This window comes from Gastrolobium bilobum, unplaced genomic scaffold (assembly GCF_033153095.1).
Source record: "Gastrolobium bilobum isolate Gb01-03AN ecotype WA unplaced genomic scaffold, APGP_CSIRO_Gbil_v1 utg31888, whole genome shotgun sequence".
Classification (NCBI taxonomy): domain Eukaryota; kingdom Viridiplantae; phylum Streptophyta; class Magnoliopsida; order Fabales; family Fabaceae; genus Gastrolobium; species Gastrolobium bilobum.
Genome location: NW_026898389.1, coordinates 1 through 18,130, shown reverse-complemented (window position 1 = coordinate 18,130; position 18,130 = coordinate 1). Strand labels below are relative to the sequence as shown.

The 18,130-nt window shown below is 40.0% G+C and overlaps 2 protein-coding genes across 2 annotated transcripts; both read left to right on the top strand.

Annotated features, from left to right (window-relative positions):
- The first annotated feature begins 7,076 nt into the window (after nucleotides 1-7,076).
- Nucleotides 7,077-8,820, top strand: LOC133315667 (hypothetical protein At1g04090-like). Its single transcript, XM_061517334.1, has 2 exons — nucleotides 7,077-7,174; nucleotides 7,274-8,820. The coding sequence occupies exons 1-2, from the start codon at nucleotides 7,084-7,086 to the stop codon at nucleotides 8,818-8,820; spliced, it is 1,638 nt and encodes a 545-aa protein (XP_061373318.1). The 5' UTR covers nucleotides 7,077-7,083.
- A 3,835-nt stretch (nucleotides 8,821-12,655) lies between these two features.
- Nucleotides 12,656-17,704, top strand: LOC133315664 (uncharacterized; the record flags this gene model as incomplete). The annotated part of the gene is made up of 3 exons (XM_061517330.1): nucleotides 12,656-13,010; nucleotides 15,614-16,600; nucleotides 16,689-17,704. Coding segments are annotated over exons 1-3 (2,358 nt in total), but the record flags the coding sequence as incomplete, so codon positions are not given.
- Between the last annotated feature and the right edge of the window lie 426 nt (nucleotides 17,705-18,130).

The following is an 18,130-nucleotide window of genomic DNA, read 5'->3' as shown; positions in this document are numbered from 1 at the left end:
ACACCAACCTTTGTTCTAATAATTTATTTATTGGTCTTTGATCAAAGTATTGCATTGCTGCACTATTGTAATCAATTACTTACCAAGATACTTTTTTTTTCCCGGTAAACAACAAGATACATTTTAAATGAATAGCTTATTGAGGATATGAACTTTTTGTAATTTCTTTGTTTATTTGTTTTTGAAAATAAATTATAATTGCTTCTTTTCTTTTTCTTTTTCAATTTTTTTTTTTTTTTAGTTTAATTTGACTTAGTTTAGCGTGTTGAATTTGATTTCGCTAAGCAAAATTTATCCCTATGTTACTTGTGTTCATCAACTTGTATTTTGTTTATTCAGGTGTATTAACAATTAGAAAATAAAACTATACTCAATTTCCTTTTTCCCAGAAATTTAAAATTTAAAACAATAAAAGCCCAATAAGACTTATAATTTTGGTAAAAAAAGAATGAATTATCGAGAGAAAAAAATAAATATAATTTCACCCAAAATTAACCTATGATGGGTAGCTTTTCTATTTGTTAGTAAATTTGCATCTTTATTATAGAGACCTAAACGTAACATGTTTACAGGAAGTAACACGTCCCTTATTTTAATAGACGGAAGGTTTTACCGATGTATAAAGTTATGGGAAAATATTTTCTAATGTTGTAGAAAAATTATTTTTTTCTATTAGTGACCGTTATTAATAGGTGAAATCGGCTTGCGGGAAATTTTTAGTTTCCTACCATAGACACATTCACATAACGGGTCCACCATCCTTTAAAAAGAAAAAGCTTAAAAAAAATTGATGTGGGGATAATATAAGATGATTTTCTCCAACAACATAAAATCATCTCCCTTATTAATATAAAGGTTCTATTAATCTCATGTTGTTGTTGGAGAGAAGTTATCTCCAGCTGACACATGTTTTTTAAGATACGGTTTCGTATTCTGGAAAGCATATGACTACATCAGATAACTTCTCTTTTCTGCAGCTGAAGAGTAACACTTCCCATAATATAAAGCCAATAATAAAAGAAAAATATATTTTTCATATTGCATAAGACAATTTTGTCTCATGTCCACACACAAAATTAGTGGAACTCACTTTTTTTTTCTTTTCTCTTTTTCCTTAGTGGATTCCACCCATTGTAAATATATTCCCCATAATAAAATAGTCAAACTAAAAATTTTAAATATACTGTAAAGAACCTTGGGATGCACCACCCCAAAAGCTAGCTCAAAGGGTGAGAGTGTTCAAGGCCTTATAAACTCCACATTAGTTGCACATACAACCAATGTGGGACTATATCTCAACACGCCCCCTCACACAAGAGCCCATTGGGCTTGAAGAGTGGACAATGCAACAGGCCCAGCCTACCTGTGCTAAGAAACCCCACAAGAGAAAGTGGGGGACGACGAGGCTCTGATACCATGTTAAGAACCTTGAGGTCACCACACCAAAAGCTAGCAACCCCATTTTGTTGAGGGGTGTGGGCACACGACGTGAGGTGAAGAATGCCATGAGAGGCCATGAATGATTGAAATGGCTGAGACAGATACTCACGAGCATTATCACTACAGAGAGTGTAGATAGGAATACCAAATTGAGTAAGAATTTCTTGATAGAACTTCTGAAATATTGAGAATAGCTCAGAGCGATTTTTCAGTCAAAATAACCAGGTGTTCCGAGAATAATCATCAATAAATGTGACAAAATATCTATAGCCCCGAGTTGACTCAGTACGACTAGGTCCCTAAACATCAGAGTGAACCAAACTAAAAGGAGATGAGGCATGACGACTGGCTTTATCAGGAAAAGAACTACGAGTATGTTTCCCGAATTGACATGATTCACATTGCAAAGTGGTCAGTTTGGATAGACGCGACACCATCTTTTGGAGCTTTGTAAGACTAGGATGACCCAACTGAGCGTGAACAGTGAGTGGAGAATCTAATACCGAATGAGCATGAGAAGAGTTGGAGAGCATGTAAAGGCCATTTGACTCAAATCCACCGCCAATTGTCCTCCTCGAACTCCGGTCCTGTAAAACAACAGGATTTTTGGTAAAAGAGATGAGATAATCAAGAGAATGTATTAAACGGCTAATGGAAAGGAGATTAAAGGGTGAACCGGGGACATAAAGCACGTTATCAATAGTATGAGAAGGAAAAAGATGTATTGTTCCAATTCCACTAGACTGAATTTGTGAACCATTAGCCATAGTAACAACAGGCAAATAACCAGAGGTAGAAAGAGAAGAGAACAAAGACTTATTACCAGAAATATGATCAGAGGCACCGGAATCAAGAACCCAATGACCAAAGGATGAATTTTGAGTGAAACCAGTAAAGGTATTACTTATATGTGCAACAGTAGCCGTGGAACCAGGGATAGTGGACCGAGAAACATATTGAGGAAATGAGCTAGAATCATCCATGGTCCAAAAATAGAATACAGTACCAGTAAAATAAAGAACCAAAGTCACAAGGAACCTCAATGTTACACAGTAGCAAGATCGAACACTGGGATCAAAAGCACATAGGTACTGAAAAAGTGACTGTATCTAATGTTGTGACTGTGGTGAATGATCAAATCTGAAATAGTAGCAGCAAAACCAATGTGGAGCGGTTGATCTACACTGCAAGCAAGCTCCTGGATATGGCAGCAAATGAGAACCGCTTCGCCCGAGAACAGGAACGAACGATTGTTGCTGGCTTCAAACAGCAGCACACGAACAAAGGCAACACGATCAAGGGACACGAACTGTGAACTGGATCCAAATGAAGTCGGTTGAACGAGGTGAAGGCTAATCTGGAAAGAGAACAGTTGGGCGACCAAGTCTGTCCTTGATCGACGGCGAACGGCCGCCAGAAAACACCGCACGCGCCGGAGGAAGGTGGTGCGTGTTGGCCATGCGCAGAGAAGAAAGTGGCGCGTCAGAGAGCGTGGGGCCACCTATGACGGTGGGTCCTTTGGCTTTGCGTAGTTCGGCTCCTTTTGAGTCTGTTAACGTATGCCTTGACAAAAACGGTTGCCGAAGAAATTTTCCGGTGACAGAGGACGGTGGCTGACGGTGGCCGGAATACTGTCGGTGTGACAGCTTCCGAAAAGAAAAATTTTACTCGATGAACAGTAGGTCCACCGGACAGACGTAGATTAAAATTCCTCTCGTTAGGCTCTGGATACCATGTTAAATATCATGACCCGAGAGGTTGTGAGTAATCCGTGTGTCTTGACTACACAACGGATAGTCTATTATATAACTGAAAATAAAGGAAGTACAAAGAGATATACATGATGTGGGACTATTTCTCAACACGCCCCCTCACACAAGAGCCCATTGGGCTTGAAGAGTGGACAATGCAACAGTCCCAGCCTACCTGTGCTAAGAAACTCCACAAGAGAAAGTGGGGGACGGCGAGACTCTGATACCATGTTAAGAACCTTGAGGTCACCACCCCAAAATCTAGCTCAAAGGGTGGGAGTGCTCAAGGCCTTATAAACTCCACATTAGTTGCACATACAACCAATGTGGGACTATATCTCAACATATACCATAACTAACATGAGAGAACTAAGGTCGTCCACCTGTTGTCCTTTTCTATTACTGGATTGCCAATTGGAGCCTGGTTGGATTAAGCTATGATGGAGCCTTGAATGGTATATCATGGCATGCTGCATGTGGTGGCATTCTTTGGAATGAAAAAGGGGAGTGGATTACAGGTTTCTCAGCATATCTTGGCTGTTGTAAACCATTAGATGCAGAATTATGGGGCATTATGAAAGTCCTGGAGACTGCTTCCCCTATAGGAGCAACGCAGATTGTCTTAGAGGGTTACTTGACAAGAGCTTTGGCTATAATTGGCAACTCAGCTACATATTCTAGAGATTCCCGAGTTGCAGAACACATAAGAAGATGGATGAAGAGAGATTGGTCCATCCGCATAAGCCATGTCCCTAGAGATAGAAACGCTGCAGGCGCAGCTCACCTTTTGGCGCAATGTGCTTTGAAAGAACATGAGTACACTACTTATCGGGAGCCCTCTACTGAAATTTGTTACATGTTTTCCAATGCTACTTGCATATCATTAGGAAGTAAGCATAGTTGTTAGTTGTTTTGGACTTTCCAGCACTCCTTATGTACAAAAAAGAGAGAGAGAGGAAAGAAAATAAACGAAGCTTCATATGCTAAAAATTAATGTGATACCCAAAAAAGAAATAGCTTCACATTAAAAAACCGCTAGGGGGTGTTTGCTAGGTGTGGAAATTTTTTTTCCCTAGGAAAGTCACGTTGGCAATGTGATTATCCCATGTTTGGTAGAAGGAAGTCTAAAATTTATTTTGGGAAAATTACATTGCAAAGATTCTTGTTTACTCACACTTTTCCCATTTCAGAATACCATTGATAAGGTGGTATTTTATAAATCTCACATTGTGGGAAAATGGGCACAAATTTTTTTTGTATACAAAAATATCCATGCTTGAATATCTGGGATTGACCAGGGGGGCTATATTTCTTGGAGCGAACTGCAGGCGAATATGAAGCACATGGACACAAGTTATTCTTTGGAAGAGCTTTGGGGTTGCCTGTCAGGGCTGCAGTTCGCTTGGAGTTTGAATACCAAGAACCTTGTCCTCTTATGTGACTCCATAGAAGTATGCTCATGTGCCAATTCGCTCATTGAGGATGCTAATCTCCTGCATCAAGTAAGAAGCATTTGGGGTCTCTTGAGGAACCAGTGGCAGGTCTATATTGTGTATGTTCCTCGATATGCAAATGAGTGTGCTGATGTAATGGCTAAGATGAGGTTCAATCTCCGTAACCAAAAGATGGAAGTCTTCATAGCCCCTCCTGCTAAAGTTGCATCTTTGCTTGAATGAGTTATCTAGATTAGAGAGTTTGCAAGTTGTTACTAGCTTGCATAGGCATGTTGTTTCATTCTTGTAGTTTTCTTTGTTTTTGTTTTGGGCTTGAAGCCCTCCTTTTATACCAAAAAAATAAAATAAATAGCCATGCTTAGTTAGCTTTTGCGTGAAACAAAACCAATTTCCTCTTAAACTTGCGTTCCTTTAATACAAAATTAGTGACCCAAATGTGAACATTTTTGTAACAAAAGTTGAAAATCAATTTCTTCTGAAATTTGCGTTAGCTGAATGTTAAAACCAGAAGGAAAAATTTGTTTGCAAAAGGAGTTATTTTGTTTTAAGCCTAAATATCAGATTTTGTTTGTGGCTGAATGTTAAAGGGTGATTTTGTAAAATCACCTCACATTTCCATTAATATTTGATAATCAACAAAATATAGTATCAATAAACTTGAGCCAATATTCTTGGTAATATTTTGACCTATTAAACAACTTTTTTGTCACATTCTCGAAAAACTCACTTTTTCACATATTACCAGTAATCATAATTCTCGGGTAAAAAAAAAAAATTTCTCTCATACCAAATACCTCTTATTTTATTTTATGATACATGTTTCATTGTCAACTATATGATCTTAAGATCTGGTAGAAACAAAAAATAACAAAATATGGTCAGAAAAAAATGTTGTAGTGGTCGGTCACATATATAAAAGGTAGTTACGAGAAAACTATCTTTCATTTTAAAATTGTTATAAACAAACATTTCAAAGAAAAATGATACACTAAAAAATCATATTCATATTTTTTTTAATAATCTAAAATCATACTCACATTGTAAAATGAGCGCGCCTAATGAAAATTATTTGACTAGTTTTTTTTTAAATCAATTTGGTTTAATTTGATTTGAGCTTTGAGCGGCTCTTTCAATATTTTTTATTTTTATTTTCAAGGCTTGAACTCAAACTCGAGCTGGAATAAATTCTTTGCCACTTGAATAAATTATTGTTGGTTATTTGACTAGTTTTTTTTTCTTGGATTTTAAATTATAAACCATAGATATATAAATTTCTTATGATGCTATTTAATATGATTCTGATCAAAAACACGTCTTTAAACATGTGATAGCAATTTTTTTTTTCAAAAAAAATTCTGTACTAGAAAAGGAATTCTCTAAACTGAGTTTTACTTTTAAAGAAAATCCCAAATTATGATTGCAAACATATTAAAATCTTGAAGTAATTTTTCATCCATTTTTAAGGTTGAACATAAACACCGTCATAAAGAACATTTATTAGTACTTTGAATGTTTAGTTCAAGGCACATATGCGATATTTATGATAAGTCATCATTAAGCAATTAACAGAAGTTATTGATGTAAAATGCAAATTTTACTAACAAGATCAGTGTTTATCATGTTGTAGGTAATAATTTTATCTCACATGGATAAAATTAACAGTGTGTAAGATCTATTTTTTTTGCCTCTCACATGGATTCACACGGATCTTATATACTTTTATATGTGTGTAAAAAATAAAATTATTTCTTATAATATGAAAAACATTAATTCTTTTATTAATCTAAATAAACAAAACCGTGACGGCTTCGGAAAAGGGTGTCAATTAATTAGTGCAAAACCTAATGCTGTGAAAAATTGATAGTATGATAAAATTAAGCAGAAGTATATCTTCTATGGTATTTCTAACAATTTTTTTATTTTATTTTAAATATGATGGACATGGCTACATCTAACCATTTTTTGTTTTACTTCCTAATAATAAACATTTGGTTATTGCGATTAATATCTTTTGGGGTTCATGTTCTTGTGATTAATATAATTATTAAATACTCAACAAGAATATGTAGCAGTAGTAGTATATACATATTGCTTAAGTAGTTCCCACTTTACACGTAATTGAAATAGCGCTTATTGCTTTGTTTTTGCATATAGTCAAAATTGACGGCTAGTTGTACAAGGTTTAGCTCATGCAAAGTGAGTTATCCATTACATCAATGACGTTATTAGGCAATACGATCTTTCGTATGGGAACATATTCTGAAGTTGGTCTCTTCTTGCACGTTTACACTTTAAAATTATTTCTGTACTTTCAAAATATTGATCATGCGAGGAATATGCTTCTTACATTCGCTGCTTCTCTATATATTAACCAATTAGCTAGTCACATTCACAACACATAGTATTCAATCTCCTTTTTGTCCAAGGAAAACTCAACAATGGGGAATCAATCTTCTTCTAACGAGAAAGAAACTCTTCCCATTGAGACCACATTCAAACTTCCCAATAACATACCAGTTTGGCCACAAGGTGCACATTTTCGTCCTTCCCTTCTTGATATTTTAGTGTTATTATTAACTTCGACTAATAAGTTTCATAATGGATTCTGAATTACAACTTTACATGTAGGAGGTGGATTTGCTAGTGGAATTATTGATCTAGGTGGGCTAAAAGTGTCTCAAATTTCAACATTCAACAAAGTTTGGACAACCTTAGAAGGTGGACCAGATAATGCAGGGGCTACATTCTTTGAGCCAGCAGGAATACCTGAGGGGTTCTTCACATTAGGCTATTACAGCCAACCAAACAACAAACCTCTTTTTGGATATGTTCTTGTGGCAAAAGATGATTCTTCAGCTGATAATGGAGCTTTAAAGGAACCAGTTGATTACACACTGGTATGGAGCAGCAAGTCCCAAAAAATAAAGCAAGATAAGGATGGTTATATTTGGTTACCAACAGCACCTAATGGCTATAAGGCTTTGGGACATGTTGTCACCACCACTCCTGATAAGCCTTCCCTTGACAGAATCAGGTGTGTGAGGTTAGACCTCACAGACAAATGCGAGACATACTCATGGATTTGGGGACCAGGCAAGAGCAATGATGAAAAAGGTTTCAATGTTCATGATGTAAGACCAAGCAACAGAGGAACTCAAGCTCCTGGTGTTCAAGTAGGAACATTTTTTGCCCAAGATGGTGGCACTACTAGCACTATCCCAATTGCTTGTTTGAAAAACACCAACATGAACTTCTCCTCCATGCCTAATCTACCCCAAATTCTAGCATTGGTCCTAGCTTACTCTCCAATCATGTACTTGCATCCTGATGAAAAGTACCAATCTGCTTCTACTAAGTGGTTTTTCACCAATGGGGCATTGCTTTTTGAGAAAGGGGAAGAGTCCAAACCAGTGCCAATAGACCCAACAGGTTCTAACCTTCCTCAAGGTGGCACCAATGATGGTGCCTATTGGTTGGACCTGCCTACTGATAAAGCCAACAAAGAAAGGGTCCAAAAAGGAGATTTCAAGATTTCCCAAGTTTACATTAATGTAAAACCCATGTTTGGTGGAACATTCACTGATCTTGCCATGTGGGTTTTCTACCCTTTCAATGGGCCTGCAACAGCAAAAGTAGGACTAATAAATGTTCCACTTGGGAAAATAGGAGAACATGTTGGGGACTGGGAGCATGTGACATTAAGGGCAAGCAATTTCAATGGAGAGTTAAGAAAAGTATATTTCTCACAACACAATAAAGGTCAATGGGTGGATTCTTCTGAACTTGAGTTCCAAATTGGTAACAAACCAGTGGCTTATTCTTCCTTAAATGGCCATGCTTTTTACCCAAAAGCTGGACTTGTTATGCAAGGTCTTAGTGATATTGGATTAAGGAATGACACTGCTAAGAGTAATATGGTGATAGATATGGGGTTGAGATTTGAAATTGTTTCTGGGGAATATTTGGGGTCAGCAATTACAGAACCACCATGGTTGAATTATTGCAGGGAATGGGGTCCAAAAATTGACTATAACATTAAAGAGGAGTTTCACACAGTGGAGAAGGTGTTCCCTGCTTTGAAAGTGCTTGAAGATAAATTACCAAATGAGTTATTGGGAGAGGAAGGACCCATAGGGCCTAAGATCAAGAAAAATTGGAGTAGTGATGAATTTTGAAATTTTTTTGGTGGCATTACTCAGACCAAGCAATTAAAATGAAGACTTTGATGTACCAAAAAAAATAAAAATAAAACTAAAAACAATGAAAACTTTTTTTTTTTTTTTTTTGTACAAAAAAAAATATTTATAATGAAGACTTTGCCTTGTTTGTTGCGTGTATTTATAATGTTTGTCGTGAATATATCTGTTCCGGATGGCTTAACCACATCCGAAGCCCAAAGGCTTTGTAACATAGATGACCCAATTTCGCAGAGCCCCAAACAGCCTAAGCCCAAAACCCCAAGTTATATATACGTCAGCCCTACCGGTTGGCCCTAGACGCATGCGCCAAGGCAGCTCGCCTCCCAAGGTAAGACACCAAAATGTCTTACCTTGGAACCCCATATGCTCTGCGGGTCGCCCAGAGACCATAAGTGAAAACCGCCCTGCTGCCGCATGCTGACACTGCCCGAGAGTAGACCCTGCATCGCAGCAGCGCCTGGCGTGTCAGCCCCTCATAATGAAACCCAAGGAGCGTTGACCTCCAATACGTAAGCCCTAACGGATCAGACTCCTGGACTCCTATAAATACCACCCTTGGGCACAAGGGAAAGATCTATCTTTTATGTACTGTTATTATGCCCATTTACTTCCAAGTTATACTCTTACTATTAGTCTGCCATTAATATCAGCTTGCTACCTCTTGGAATACTACCTTCTAGCCTGGTCTTTACCTCAGCTAGGGGTATAATCCATATAACAACATTACCCTCAAGGGTACATAGTGGGCTCACCGTATCTAACGGTACATTGGCGCCGTCTGTGAGAATCTATAAACTTCTATTCCCATTCTCCTACCACTAAATACGCAAGACACTTACCATTTTCAGACCAACATGGTGGTCACAACAAGACGAGCAGAACAAGTACGGGCAGTCACTCCAGAAGGACACGTGCAAACTGTGCACTCCAACTCCCCCTTCTATGCACTCAATCCCAGCTGGGCGAGAAGCTGCGGAAGCCCTGCCTCCGGTGCTATAACCTGCAGATCCCCAGGTGCCAGCGGAAGGTCTCAGAGCAGCATTCCTGAATCATCAAGTTCCAATGCAAGAAATGCAAGGAGAAAACTGGTTTGATAACCAACCCCCACCCCCCGGTGTCCAATTTGGAATGCCTTTCCCTACCACCCATCGTGTCCAACCGGCGCAAAGCCAACCCGTAGCACTATATAATAACCATCGAGTCCCAACGTACCATCCCAGACCTTGTATGAATAATGTGGCCGCTCCTTTCCCCCCACCTTTTCCAAATGGTTACCCGTTTCAAGGATACCCCTACCACCCTCATAACGCGGCCATCCCCCAACCACAGGGATCGGTCGTTGACCTTGGCCAACCCCGTTTTGGAGCCCGCCAAGCCCCAGCTATCTCATACTCAGTCGAGGCACCTCATGAGCCTCGCCCTCCACCAGATTTACAAGCCCGTAACCCATACTTACAGACAACCCCTCCAAACACCTCAGGGCGTAACAAACCCCTGACTGATAGCCTACGCCTCACTCCTATTCCCCCTGGCTATAAGGGACCATCCAATATCGTCACGTACGTAGGTGACGCTGATCCGTTCGAATGGATACAAAAGTTTGAGGCGACAATGACCCTACATGGTGAAACAGACCTCCTGATGTGCAGAACCTTCCCAACGCTCTTGGGCGGGAGAGCGTTAACTTGGTATACCACCTTACCAACGGGTAGTGTAGCATCCTGGGATGACCTGGCAAGAAAGTTCCAGACCCACTTTGCCATTAGTCGCCCTGTGCCAAAGTCTGTCCACGCATTGGAAAAAGTACGCCAACAATCCGGGGAAACTCTTAGGTCATTTCTGGATCGTTTTGACAAAGAAGCCCTGCAGGTACAAGGGCTAGACCCAAAGGTGTAGTTGCACATACTTTTATCAGGATTGCGCGAAGGAGCATTCGCCTACGAGCTTGCTCGTCACGAGATTTTGGATCTTGAAGAAGTCAAGCGTAAAGCTCAAGAGTTTATGCGAATCGAAGTGTACAAAGGAAGTCGAGCAAGCGACAGTCACTTCCAAGAAAACAGAGAGACTAAAAATAGTGACCATGCTGAGGAACGTAGAAAGAGTCGCAAACCCGCCAAGTATGCCAGTCGCCAGCAAGGGCAAGATATGGCTGGACGTCATACACATAGCGTCCTTCAGACCGAGTACAAGGAGGAACGCAAAGACAACCCAAGACGTCAGCAGCGATCGCAGGGGGATGTTGTATACTGCAAATTCCACCGCAGTAACGGCCACAGTACCGAGGAGTGCACACATCTGAAGGATGAAATTGATGAGATCATTAACAGTAGAGGTCAAAGAAACATGGGAAGCAACGCCCGAATCCCAGGAAACAACAGGCGATATCGAGAGCGTAGTTGGTCACCAGATCGAAGAAGGAGCACCCAGCCCAGGTATCAAACTCGTCGCGGGCGGGATCGCAGGGAAAGGTCCCCCCCAATCCATAAGGCGCATGATAACCAGAGCAGTAGAGAAGGCGTGACGGAGGAGACGAAGATTCAGCAGCCATAAAGCATGGAGTGATAAATATGATCTCTGGAGGGTTGGGTGGCGGAGGAGTAACAGTTAATTCCCGAAAGAGACACTTGAAGCAGTGCCTAGCAGTGGCAGGAAAAACCATCAGCAAAACGAGCACAGATGCAGGTCAGGCCAAACCCAAAATCGTCTGGGACTTCAACGATTTGGGCGATATCCTACCTGGCCATGACGACCCCTTGGTCATCCAAGCAATCATTGCCAACTGGAGCGTCAACCGCGTATTTGTAGATTATGGCAGTTCTGCTGACATTTTGTTTTTGCCTTGTCTTAAGGCTTTGGGTTTTACTGTTAATGACTTAACACCAGTGGCAGGTGAACTTGCAGGGTTTAACGGCACAACCACCAAACCTTTGGGGTTGATAAACTTACGATTATCTCTGGGAACGCCACCTACCTCAAAGTCAGCCGACATTCAATTCCTGGTGCTGGACACCCAATCAGCTTACAACGTAATTCTCGGCAGGCGAATGTTCGCCGCTTTCGAAGCAAGTGTGTCACACCCACACTTGGCAATAAAGTTTGTGGCAAGAGACAACAAGGTGGCGACGGTAAGAGGCGATCAAACGGTAGCAAGGAGCTGCTACAACATATCCATGAAACCAGCACCAAAAGTCACTTTCAAAGCCCAGCCAACACCCCATATGGCGACAACCCAGGTAACAACTGATGCCCTCACTGGAAAGGGTAAAGAACTTGACCAGTGTCTTCTTGTAGAATTTGATGCACGGGACGACCCTCGGATGGAGCACTCCAGGCCCACACCAGACGGAGCTCTAGAGCATGTAGTGCTGGGCGAGAAGGACCAAACCACAACCGTTGGGGCGTTCACCAACCCGGAGTTGAAAAGCAAGTTGATCAAACTCCTACAAGACAACAAGGATCTGTTCGCGTGGAAGCCATCTGACATGCCTGGCATAGACCCGGAAGTATGTTGCCACAGATTGTCAGTAGACCCCAAAGCAAAGCCCGTTTCGCAGAAGAAGAGGAAGTTTGGCCCAGATCGCCAAAGGATCATTGACGAAGAGGTAAAGAGACTCTGGGATGCCGGTTTCATCCGAGAAATTAAATACACTACATGGCTCTCAAACCTCGTACTAGTCAAAAAACCTAGTGGGGCGTGGAGAATGTGCATTGATTATACCGACCCAACAAGATGTGCCCTAAGGACGCCTATCTCTTCCCAAGCATTGACCAGCTTGTAGATAACTCGTCAGGATTCAAGGTGCTTTCATTCATGGATGCATACTCAGGCTATAATCAGATCCCATTGCTAAAAGAAGACCAGGACAAAACGGCGTTCGTCACACAGACTGCTAATTACTGTTACACCATGATGCCGTTCGGATTGAAAAACGCGGGTGCCACTTACCAACGAATGATGAATGAGGTCTTCAAAGACTTGATTGGTGACAGCATTGAAGTCTATATAGACGATATGATCTCTAAGTCACAAACTCCAGAACAACACTTGACACATCTCCAAGGCGTGTTCAATAGGTTGAGAAAATACAACATGCGGCTCAATCCAAGCAAATGCGCCTTCGGAGTTCCAGCAGGGAAGTTCCTAGGCTTTATGCTGACTGAAAGAGGTATTGAAGTTAATCCTGACAAATGCAAGGCGGTCATTGACATGAGAAGTCCCCAGACGGTTAAAGAAGTGCAGCAGTTGACCGGGAGGATAGTCGCACTCACTCGTTTCTTAGCAAATTCTGCCTACAAGTCCCTTCCATTGTTTAGCCTGCTCAAGAAGGGCTGCTCTTTTCAATGGACTGATGATTGTGAGAAAGCTTTCCAAGAATTCAAAAGAGCGCTGTTGTAATACCCGATATTTTTATTAATAAAATAATAATAATAATAAACTATAAATTAGTAGTAATAATAATATAGATATATATAAATAAATATTATGGTGATAGATAACAAAGTAGAATATTAATTTTATATTTGATAACATTATTTTGTGCGATATGAATGCTATTGGAAAATAATTTTGATACTTTGTAATACTCTAAATTATTTATAATAACATAATATTAATATGTACACAGATATATATATATATATATATATATATATATATATATATATATTAGATGATAAATTGTAATTAATTGGATTATTAATTGATTGATGATTTAAGCATTAATGTTTGATTGATAATGATTGATTGATAATGTTTGATTGGTAATGATTGATTGATAATGTTTAATTGGTAATGATTGATTGATAATGTTGATTGGTAATTTGATTAGATATGACGAGTCAATAATGAGTCAGCATTGAGTCAGTAATGCACGAAACTCATATCTGAGCCCAAAACTTCAACTATAAATAGAAGTCTAGCCTAACCAAACCAATTCACTCTTCAACATTTCTCCTCTACTACTCTCTCTCCTTACTTCAAAAGTTTATTTGTTTTATTTTCTATATTCTTTTGGTTACCAACCGGTTCTCTGCCCCAATTTATTCTCTTCTAGAAGTTAGCAAAAACGGAGACTAGGTAATCCTAATCCTTAGGTATTTTTAGATTATATTTATTTTATGTGAAATTTGGTATGTGTAATCCTAATCCTTAGGTATTTTTAGATTATATTTATTTTATGTGAAATTTGGTATGTGTAATCCTAATCCCTAGGTATTTTTAGATTATATTTATTTTATGTGAAATTTGATATGTGTAATCCTAATCCTTAGAAGTCTTAGGTTAATTTTATATGAATTTTGATAGGATAATTATGATCCTAAACATATATCATAGTTACACTTCGTTGCAAATTTCTTTTGATTTCTGTGCAATTCTTTAATTGAATTCGAATTATACTTATCGTTGCTTTTATACATGATATAGTTCACAAAACAAAAACAAACAAACAAATCTCCTTTCTCGATTTTTGTGCGTCACTTTCAATTGAATTAGATGTATGTTCACCATCTACCATCTGAATCGTTTCTTTCAAGTTACATATATTGCAATTCTGCTTTTCGATTTACGTGATGAACATATTTCAAATACATTAGTTATATGAATTTAGTTTCAATTGTTTTTTTTATATTCTGTGCTTTACTTTATAAATTGAGGCACTAATATATATATATATATATATGTTTTGGTAAATTGGAAATTAATTGTTTGCTGCAGAAAATAGATATTACATATATTTAAAATAAATTGGGAAATTTTGTTATGTCTGTATAAAATAATAATAATAATAATAATAGTGGGAGGATAGCTTTGGGATGGTACCTCCCAAAGTGATGAACACAATTTTTGGGCTTTATGCCTCCGATGTGAAACTGATGTGAAAAAGATTATATCCGTTCTTCCCAAAGTGGTGTCTGTCAGGGTTTCCCGGGATACTAGTAGCAACTTTGGGAAGAGGTGTGCACACTAGGAAGATGTGAATTGATTATGGCCAATTTTGATTATACGTGGCTGGTAACAGTGGTTTTTTCCCGGGTCACGGGGTAGACTGGCAGGGTTTCCCGGGTCTACCATGGTTCTCTTCCCACTAAGTACAATGAACTTAAACATGATTAATAATGAAACATCATTTGATTTGATTATGATGAATGTCATTGAATTGTGAATATTACCATTTATGTAATATTATGATTAATGTTGTGCTAAATATGTTAGTTGACAATTACCCTTATACACTAAATGGACTAAATAATCTTAAACATGATTAATAATGATATTAATACTTGATTTGAGTTATGATTAAATGACTTATTTGAAATATTGCTTGAGTTATGAATAAATGACATATTCGAAATATTAATTGAGTTGATTATGTTGATTATTCTTAAATAAATGTCTTGATTGATATTGGGTTATATTATCCTCATTTTGTATCTTGATTGGGATTACCAGCTTTGCTGACTTTTGTATTTGTTTGACTGCAATGATCCTGCGGCTGCGGGGGAGCAGATTTTCAGTGAAGCATGTTGCAAATGATGGGGCTAGCTGTGGGCAGTGAGGATCACGACTCGGATATTTCTAGCTGTCATAAATATTATGTATAAAAAAAAAAAAACTGTAGTCTTAGATTTTTATTTGAATGTAATAGAGTTAGCCTTGCACTTGTCCCTGTACAAGTGCGGCGGTAACACTTCCCAAATTTGATTATTTTGAACTTCCGCTGTTATCTATAAAATCATTGAATTTATTTATGCTATTATAAATTGTTAGAATTTGGGGTGTTACAGCTGTCATGCCCGCCTGTCTTAACAAAGCCAGATATTGGAGAGATCCTTTATTTATATCTCTCCGTGGGTGTAGAAGCCATCAGTGCCGCCTTGGTCAGAGAACCAAACGGAGAAGCACAGAAACCAGTGTATTTCATCAGCAAAGTCCTGCAGGGCGCAGAGCTTAGGTATCAGCAGGTTGAAAAGGTTATTCTCACACTCATCTTTGCTGCGAGAAGACTTAGGCCATACTTCCAATGTCACCCAATCACAGTTAGAACTAATCAACCCATCCGCCAAGTATTACAAAAGCCTGATCTGGCGGGACGAATGATGTCTTGGGCGATTGAACTGTCAGAATACCAGATCAATTATGAACCAAGAACAGCCATCAAAGCACAAGCCCTCGCAGATTTCATTGCTGAGATGACCCATACCACTGCAAGCGGCAATCAGTTGGGGGAAACCCTGGCGACATGGAAGCTGTTCGTGGATGGATCAACCAACGCCAAAGGGTCAGGAGCCGGGTTGATCGTGGAAAATCCTGATGGTGTGACGATGGAGCATTCTTTAACCTTCGACTTCAATACGACTAATAATCAAGCAGAATATGAGGCTTTGATAGCCGGTTTACTTCAAGCCAGAGAACTGGGAGCCCAACATCTCAAGGTTTTTAGTGACTCACAGCTGGTGACCTGTCAAATTTCTGGCGAATATCAAGCAAAAGGTTCCCTGATGTGCAAATACTTAGAAATAGCCAAAGATATAATGGAGACATTCATGACAGTCAAGGTGGAGCACATTAGGCGGGGAGAGAACACCCGGGCCGACATACTCGCCAAACTGGCCAGTACCAAGAGTCCAGGTAATAACCGTTCGGTCATCCAGCATAACCTACAAACGCCATGCGTTGTAATGAGTATTACGGGAGAAACAGATGAAATCGCAGCTGACACCTGGATCACTCCAATCGCTAACTACCTTTCAGAAGGTACCCTCCCGCCAGACGTGAAAGAAGCAAAGAAGATCGTCAGAAGGAGTGCTCACTTCTGCCTGATGAATGGCTGGTTATATAAAAGGTTTCTCAACCCCACTGTTGAAATGTTTGAACCCAGGAGACATGGGGTATGGGTTGGAGGAAATCCACGAAGGAATTAACGGCCACCACATAGGTGGACATTCTCTAGCAAGGAAAGCGCTGAGAGCTGGATTCTGCTGGCCGACCATGGAGCGAGACGCTTATAACCATGTCAAGAAGTGCGATAAGTGCCAACGTTTCGCGGACGTACATAGAGCCCCACCAGAGGAGTTGACCTTGATAACGTCGCCTTGGCCCTTTCACAAATGGGGAATGGACATTCTTGGACCTTTCCCAAAAGCCACGGGGCGTATACAGTGGCTAATCGTTGCCATTGACTACTTCACCAAGTGGGTAGAAGCCGAGGCAGTCGCCACCATCACTTCTCAGAAGGTCAGGAAGTTTTTTTGGAGAAACGTTGTCTATCGTTTTGGCATCCCGGGAGAGGTTATTACAGATAATGGAACCCAGTTTACCGATTCTAAGTTCAGAGAATTGATGACGAACCTTCAAATTTGGCACCACTTTGCAGCCGTAGAACATCCTCAATCTAATGGGTTAGTTGAATCAGCTAACAAGATGCTATCCAAAGGAATAAAAAAGAAGTTAACCTCCCATAAAGGAGCCTGGCTTGAAAACCTCCATGGCGTGTTGTGGGGATATCGGACAACCGCCCAATCCAGTACGGGAGAGACCCCTTTCCGTCTGATTTATGGTGCAGAGGCTATGATACCAGTCGAGATCGGTGAACCTTCTTGGAGAAAGGAGCAAGTAACAGAGGTAACCAACCGTCAAGGTCTCAAAGAAACACTTGACTTAATTGAAGAAATCCGAGAACGGGCAGCGCAATCTGATCGGCAGTCGAAAGAAAGGTCAGCCAGCCGATACAATAGCAGGGTCATCCTCAGGAAGTTTCAAACTTTTGACCTCGTTCTCAGGCGAGCCGACGTAGGAAACAAGAACGCTCAAGACGGAAAGCTCGCTCCGAATTGGGAAGGACCATATCGAATAGCAAAGGTTTTGGGCGGTGGGTCATACACCTTAGAAACGTTAGGCGGGAAAGCCATTCCAAGGGCCTGGAATGCAGACAAACTCACTAAATATTATAGCTGAGTCACAATGTAACAGTCACACTGCACTCTTTTCCTCTCCAAAGTTTTAGCCTATTAGGTTTTTTGGCGATGAGAGGTTTTTAATGAGGCAGGTAGCCTGTGTTTAATAAAATGACAGTTTGTCACCCCCCAATTCGTTTGTCACTCCACTTGTTTGTTTGAAGTTTTAAAACATAAAAATCGCGGGACGGTCCTCACCCCCACCCAAGAGTTGGACTGGGACGGTCCTCCCCCCAGCCAACATACAAATCGCGGGACGGTCCTCACCCCCGCCCAAGAGTTGGACTGGGATGGTCCTCACCCCCAGCCAACATACAAATCGCGGGACGGT

Coding starts and splice junctions, on each gene's coding strand:
- LOC133315667 (XM_061517334.1), top strand. CDS start 7,084: ATGGGGAATCAATCTTCTTCTAACGAGAAAGAAACTCTTCCCATTGAG. Junction 7,175..7,273: donor CATACCAGTTTGGCCACAAG/GTGCACATTTTC, acceptor CTTTACATGTAG/GAGGTGGATTTGCTAGTGGA.